The sequence below is a fragment of the Diadema antillarum genome, unplaced genomic scaffold, assembly GCF_040938485.1.
Source record: "Diadema antillarum isolate AM-2024a unplaced genomic scaffold, OU_Dant_1.0 seq00001520_RagTag, whole genome shotgun sequence".
NCBI lineage: Eukaryota > Metazoa > Echinodermata > Echinoidea > Diadematoida > Diadematidae > Diadema > Diadema antillarum.
The window spans coordinates 335,911-343,841 of record NW_027272252.1 but is presented as its reverse complement, the minus strand read 5'-3'; the positions used below and the strand labels follow the sequence as shown (position 1 = coordinate 343,841).

General features: G+C 36.8%; 1 protein-coding gene across 1 annotated transcript; it reads left to right on the top strand.

The window, feature by feature from the left end:
- Nucleotides 1-506: 506 nt before the first annotated feature.
- On the top strand, nt 507-7,931 carry LOC139710299 (fatty acid-binding protein 12-like). Its single transcript, XM_071622226.1, has 2 exons — nt 507-739; nt 7,700-7,931. Exons 1-2 carry the CDS (start codon nt 507-509, stop codon nt 7,929-7,931), a joined length of 465 nt encoding a protein of 154 aa, XP_071478327.1.

Here is a 7,931-nt window from a genome sequence, read left to right as displayed (position 1 = left end):
AGACTGTAATGAAATGGAAACCGAATTATTTGGATTGGGAGGGAGGCAGACGCGCTGCCGACTGAGTCAAAAAAAAAAAATGACCGCCCTTGTGACTGTGTAGAAGGTGATGCCGTTTAGCAGTGGAAAGTACCGCTCTTTTTTCTCCTTTCTTTTTGTGTAGCTACATGATCACAAAGAAACGCATACCCGTATAAATATGTCCATTTCATAAAAAAAGAAGCTGCCTCAGTTAGAACTACGGCATAATCTACCAGTATCTCATGCATAGAATTACGACTTCCTACTGATATGAACATGCCTGAAGTGTGTCTCTAAACAGAGAATCATATAAAATGTGTCGGAAGCGAGTGCAAATGCGAGGTGAGAGGGGAAAAAAGAAACAGCACAAGCTTTCAGTGCTCTACATCACCAGCTAGAAATTCATTTAGATGTGTTCATTGTCTCACAGTGTTGCCTATAGTCGTACTCTTCGTTGTCTTGCTTCAATAGATTAAGACGGCAGAATGGGTCAAAGTTCCTCCCGGTTCGAAGGCAGGTGGATTTTCGTGGACGGAGAGAACTACGAGGAGTACCTGCAGGATCTTGGTGTGTCTCCAAGCATGATAGCCGTGTACACCAGCCACCCGCCTTACCTGCAGGTCGAAATCCGTGGAAAGAACGTGACGGTGCGATCTTGGAAGAAAGGGACAGAACCAAAAGAGATGACTTTTACCATTGGTCAGCCATTCTTGTACAGGTAGGATCGCGTTTATAAGATTTTAAAGATCGTAACCTGAACAATCTCAAGAACGACAACAGCAAGACTCGAGGTTCCCGAGGTTCAAGTGATTTATTATGAATGAATGAATGTGTGTGTGTGTGTGTGTGTGTGCGTGTGCGTGCGTTTGTGTGTGGGCGCTTGTTCCGTCAGTAAAAGCTATGGTGGAATTATAGGATACCAGGGCCATTATACCAGTCAAAGAAACTGCTTATTGATAACGGTCTCCTCCACCTCTACTCTAAACATACTGTGAAAATGTATATGCTTGTATAAATATACACGTAATTACATCTATTTCTTTTAAATACTCCTAAAATACTCTTGTTTACATTTTGATGCTTCTTCGCTGACTTACCATAATGAAACAAACACAGTAAAACATGCGCAAAATTAGTCGTCACGGGCGCATGCGCTGTGGCAAACTCCGAGAGATTTTTAGTATAGTTATGACTCCTGATGGTATATCGCATCTTTGATCGTTGTTTTCCGGGGGACCAGACTTAAGACTGTTTTAGGGGTATATTAAGATGTTTGGAGATTCCGCAAAGGGTTGGTGACTTTAAAAAATGCACGAGGAAGTAACTGCGCCATTCTCCTTTCTATCGCCAAGGATTGTTTGTGTGTGGGCAGAGCTGTTCAGTCACATGTTGAAGCACACACTCTTGATCTGGATTCGACAATGAAGCAAAAACACACCTCGGCTGTATAAGAAAAACACCAAACAGTCTTCGACACGATCAAGTTCTGTAAGTTTACTGTATGGCAGACCAGAAATAGACGACATTGGGGACTTACGTTGTTGCTGTCGCCTTGAATGATTATTTCTCCCCCCTAGTTCCATGTTACCGGGTAAAAATTATGCCGATGGCTTCTAATGACTTGCAACCCTCATTACGCTCCAGGAAGCAAGCTCAGAAAGATTCATTTGTACGTGATTCCGCACAGTTATACACATTTCAGGGAAAAAGAAGTTGCGCATTTGCTTTTCCTTATGAAAGACTCAAAAAGACGTACCCGTTCTCCCCTTTCCAGTTGATTGTAATAAAAAGAGTAAAATTATAATGGGAAAGTGGTAAAACTTTCATCAGAACAAAACCTAGAAAGACATCTATGGGACTGTATAGAGTTTCATATAATCATTTTCCATGTCATTTTTTTGTCACAACCATTCCTATTTACAAGAAAGGGGAGAAGAATGATGTCAATAACTATAGACCCATATCTTTATTATCTTCTATTTCTAAGATTTTTGAAAGAATAGGTTATATCAGGACAGTGCGTTTTCTTAAAACCTGCGACATATTCTCAAACTTTCAATTTGGATTCAGGGAAAATCACAGCACAACACACGCACTACTTGCCCTCATCGACAAAGTCACACACGCACTCGACACACTTTCACACACAATAGGTATCTTCTTGGACTTCTCCAAGGCCTTTGACACGATTAACCACGGAATAATTCTCGCCAAACTGTCTCATTATGGAATACGTGGAAAGGCCTTGGAGTGGTTCACGAGTTACCTATCAGAAAGATCCCAATTTGTACATGTCAACGGCTTTGACTCTCAAAGTAAAACAATTGCATGTGGTGTTCCACAAGGGAGTTTATTAGGCCCATTGTTATTCATTATTTATATTAATGATATTCGTAGATCCTCGGAGAAACTATCATTCATATTATTCGCGGATGACTCTAACCTTTTTTTTTTCTCACTTTGACCCAAACATTTTAATAAGAACAGTCAATGAAGAACTGAAAAGGTTATACAATGGATATACGCAAATAAATTGTCATTAAATATTCAAAAAACAAAAGCTATGCTTTTTAGTAATTCTTTAGATAGCCTCCCAGGCAAAATAACATTTGATACTACTCCTTTAGAAGAAGTTTCTTCTTTTAAATTTCTTGGTGTTTGCGTCGATAACAAGCTTTCATGGAGGAATCATATTGATAACATATGTAAAATTATATCACGTAACATTGGCGTAATGAATAGATTAAAATATTATCTTCCTTCATCTGCATTATTAACTCTTTATTCTAGTTTGATACTACCTTATTTAAACTACGGGATTCTTGCTTGGGTTAATACATATCAGATGTTACTTGATAAACTTCTTTTATTGCAAAAGAAAGCGATTAGAATTGTTTTTAATTTACATGCCCGAGAACATACAGATGCTTTGTTTTCTGACCATAAAATATTAGAAGTAAATGATTTGTTTGTGTTTCAACTTGGCCAGTTCATGTTTAATTACAACAGTAACTCTTTACCTAAAATATTCCACGATTCATTTCATCGAAACAGTCATGTTCATAACTATCCCACGCGACGATCCGACGAATTTCATCTTCCATTAATGAGAACCGCACATGCCCAAAATACATTTCTTTATACCGGACCCAGACTTTGGAATAATTTAGATAATAGTTTAAAAGATTCCCCCAAATTTGTTACATCTAAATACAAACTCAGAAAACATTTACTTTCTACTTAAAATCTTAGATAATTTAAATTGTTTTAATTCATGCTTGAGCTTTCACCTGTCCTGATGTCGCAGCACTTGGCGTGTTCTGTGTGCAGACTTCTCTTCTTTCTTCTCTCCTCTTCCTTTCCTGTCTTTTGTTCTTTGTAGACTTGTATTGTTACCGTCTTCTCTCCTCTCGGTACTGTCTCGCGTCTTACAGTGTATATACGTGTGGGTAATCGAATGTGTGTACGAACGTGTTATCCTTGTCATATTTTCCCGGTACACGTGGTTCAATGAGCAGTGTCCGGGCACTAGCATTGGTATTCTATATTTTTTTCCCAACCGGTGTATCTCAAAATAATTAAATGTATATTGTTATAGAATAGTATATCATTTACTCATTATTTATCTAGCGATCCACGTCCGACAAGCTTTGCTTTTTAGTGGATCACTATTTTCCATAATCGAATTTATTTTCCGCTCGCCCACGAAGTATTTATACAGTGTTTTTCCTAAATATTGTACATGTTATATGTTGTTCTATAATTTGTCTCGTATATATATTACATGAACCTTTTGCAAAAGTTTGAACAATATTATTTCATCACATGTATACTTCGTACTATGTTTTTTGATTTTCGATGATTGGAAATAAACTATGATTGATTGAATTCATGAAAGACTAAAAAGGTACGTGAGAATGTCATCTTTACAAGTCTGACATTAATCTGTCACACTCTTTCTCTTAAAGAAATGATACCAATAAGAAATAAAAATCTATCTCTCACATCAGATCTTATAGTAGGCCTACTTAGCGCTGTCATAACCCTTTTTTTGTGCGGAATCCAATTTGGGCAGTTGTAAAAGACTAAATCAATCATTTCCATCGTATTTAATGTCCGATCTTAAATGAAACTTTGCCATTCTGTTTGATTACTTGTATTTGTTTTGTTTTTCAATCTTGGTGTCCCGGTTACTATAACAAGGAGAGGCATGAACGTGACCAGATTTTTTCATCTTACTTTTATTTATTTTTTTTTATTTTTACATATCACTGCGTTCGTTGTTGTCGTGCATATTACTTCGAATAGATCTGTTTATTTGCTCTCCCAAGTAAGTGAAGGACCTGGAGAGCAAATAAACGCCAACACCAAACAAGCATTCATGGTTACTGTAAAATAAAATGGAAAACATATCAACACGTCAGCAACTAAAGACTGGTCAATCTCGGAGGATTGTCGAAGGAGACATAACCATTGGAGAATTAAATTGTCACGCGAAAATGCATACGCGGGACTAAAACGCAGCTCACGCAAATCGCTTCATTGTTAAGTGATCGAAATGACTCTTAATTTTAGATCTTTCTTTTTCTTTGAGAGAGAGAGAGAGACATGGATTTAAATGTCTCTGCTCAGTATCCTGAGTGGAAAGCGATATTTTGTCTCATCCTCGAAAACAGACGAAATTTGATTCCTCAGTCTGAATTAAGTGGGGAAAAATACTCAATGAGGTCCGTTGCGCACACTTGGCTACCGAGGATCGCTCGCTAGCGGCGTGATGGTGAAGGCCACTCGTGCAAAGAGCTAATGTCGGGACAACACTTACTTAGCAATAATCCTGATGACGTCATAAAATATCCGATTGCCCGCAAGCTTTCACTTAATTGTTAGTTTGATACTCATCTAATCGTCTGCTCAAAAGAGGAAAATTCCCCTCTAATGATTTGCTAAAGTATTCTCGCTTCCCTTTCCTATAACATACATATTGTCAAAAAGGGAAACCCCAAAAGAATGTATTATTCTCCTATTTGAACGGAATCCATATGATAATAATAAAGTTTGAGTATCATAGAGGGCTATTGTGCGTAACGAAGAACAATAAAGTTAAAAAATGCGTATCTTTGTTAGGATACGTTTCTATGCATTGCTACACATAATTTTAGCTCTTGTGACAAAAACTGTACTACTAGTATATGATATCTACCAACGCTGTGAATCGAAATTGACATTGCCAAAATGTAGTGCACCTTTTGTTTGTTTGTTTGTTTGATTTATTTTTCTTCCAACACAATTTCATACATAAATCAAGATTATTTTCAGTAACATCACATGGAATATCAGTAAGCAGATTACAAGTACATGATTCAAAGAAGGAAAATCGATGTGTAAATTAATTTCATTAACAAAATATAAATCGTATTACCAATTTTCCAAATAATTATCTGAGAAATTATGCGGAAGAAGGACTGCCACTATAAGCAAAAGCTTGAGCACATGGCAGCCCAGGGACCTATCTACATAATACACAAAAAAAAATATATTGTTTGCGGAATGATAAATACTACAAAATATAAAACACTGTAAATACATTATATTTTTATATTCCTAGTGCATAGATACGAATAAGAGTAACGTGAAATATGATGATGTTGATGATGATGATGATGATGTATGATGACGTTGACAGGGTAATGATGAGGAAAAATGTGATAATGAAGATGAAAGTGATGGTGGTGATGTTGAAGATAATGGGAATGAAATGAAATGATAGACGCAGAAACATTGCGTATATTTATTGTAGTTTTAAATCCAATTTACAGGAAAAGAAATGTGATCAAACAAAACAAAATATATACTCAAATGCTATATTCATAGATTGTAATCTGACAGTAATATAGTTTTCAATCTAGCCTTGAAAGAATATAAAGTTTTACATGATTTAACATAATCTGGGAGTGTATTCCAAAGATTTGGTCCATTATGTCTTATAGATTTTTGTGCAATTGATAATGTGGGATTTACTAAATGAAAATTTTTCGAATTACGAGTGGGATATGAATGAACGGTATAATTCAGTTTAAAGAAATCGTGAAATATGTTTGGAAGTAAGTTGTTCAAATACTTAAACATAAAAAGCAAAGAATGAAATGTATTTATATCAAATATATTCAGTGTTTTTAACTGATAAAAAAGTGAACTGGTGTGGGCTAAGTATTGTGATCCAGTACAGATGCGAATGGCTTTCTTTTGTAGTAAATAAATAGGGTTGAGTTTAGTTTTTGAACTTGTAGCCCACACTAGATTACAATACATAATATATGGTAGGATTAAAGAATTTTAAAGCATAAAAAGAATATGTTCAGGAAGATAACTTTTCATCTTTGAAAGAACACCTGTATTTCTAGAAATACAGGTTGTAACATAACGTATATGATCATTCCAGGTTAGGTTTTCGTCAATAAAAATGCCTACAAACTTAATAGAACTTTTACGTTCAAGAAATACATTATCAATCCTAATATTATGTACAAGATCATCTGTGTGAGTTTTCATATGCTTAATATAAATATAATTTGTTTTATCACTATTAAGTGATAATTTATTATTCTTAAACCACTATGATACATTTGGTAACTCTGCATTAAGTGTAGATACCAACATTTCTATATTACCGTGGGAATAAAAAATATTCGTGTCATCGGCATATAATATAAATGATAATATAGACGACGAATTAACAATATCATTGATATATAACAAAAAGAAAAGGGGACCTAATATTGAGCCCTGGGGCACACCACATTTTATCGGTAAAAAATTTGACGACATGTCATTATGTATAACATATTGCTGTCTACATGATAAATAATCCCTAAACCTTTTGTTGGGCAGTCCAAGAAACCTAGAAATTTAGAGCTTCTTTCTAGACTGACTTTTTTTTTGTATCTCAAACTGTCAAAGATTGTCACTTTCAATATACAAATCGACAAAATAACTGCCCTAGGGACCATCAATGTAGTTTGCCTTCCAGTATCATTATGATGAAGGCTTTCGTTGACCGAGAGACTGTGCCCTTGGGGAATGCTTTGATATTTATGAGATACGTGTCATTTGTACTAGTTTGATTGGCCTGATACGCTACCTAATTGGGTCCTACTTATTAACGAGGAACAGAGAGACAGGCAGAAGGAAAAATATAAAACGTCGCTTTCAGTCGCTGGAGGCGTCCGGAGTTGAACAGTCATTATTTGGACACTAAAAAGGCCCCACTTCTTGTATTCCGTTGACTTCCTTATACACACGTAAAGCAAACACACTCACAAAAAAGGCACACACACACACACACACACACACACACACACACACACACACATTCTCGCTCTGTTTCTCTCTTCCTGTCTGCCTGTCTGTCTGTCTGTCTGTCTTTCTGTCCGTCTATTTTTTCCGTGTACATTGGTATACGCGTTCTGCGAAGAAGCTTGTGTAATACCATTCCTTTGTGGGATATAAAGTGATTGAAATATTCCCCCCGTCACCCTTACACAGAAAGAGCACACACAGAGCACACACAAACATACACACACACACACGCACGCACACTCAAAACATGACTCTATCTGTATCTTTTTTTTTTCTCTCACAGACACGTCTCCCCTCTCTCTTCCTCCCTGATTCTTTCTAGTGCCCATGGCTTTAAAGAGGTCAAGATAGCCGAAATTGTCGACGACACGCTGGTGGTTCGGGCCGTCGAGACAGAAGTGGAAGGATCTCCGAAGTGGTCCAACATGGCGGCTATCGAAGCCGGCTACCTCATCCAGACATACACGAGTCTCAAGAACAGCGTCACGTGTCGACGACGGTTTCGCGCGGCGAGTAGAGAAGAGTGGGACGCCTTCGTGCGCCAGAATGAATAA

Excerpts from the sequence above, each read along its gene's own strand:
- LOC139710299 (XM_071622226.1), top strand. The coding sequence starts at position 507 with ATGGGTCAAAGTTCCTCCCGGTTCGAAGGCAGGTGGATTTTCGTGGAC. Across the intron at positions 740-7,699 it reads GGTCAGCCATTCTTGTACAG|TGCCCATGGCTTTAAAGAGG; the intron begins GTAGGATCGCGT and ends GATTCTTTCTAG.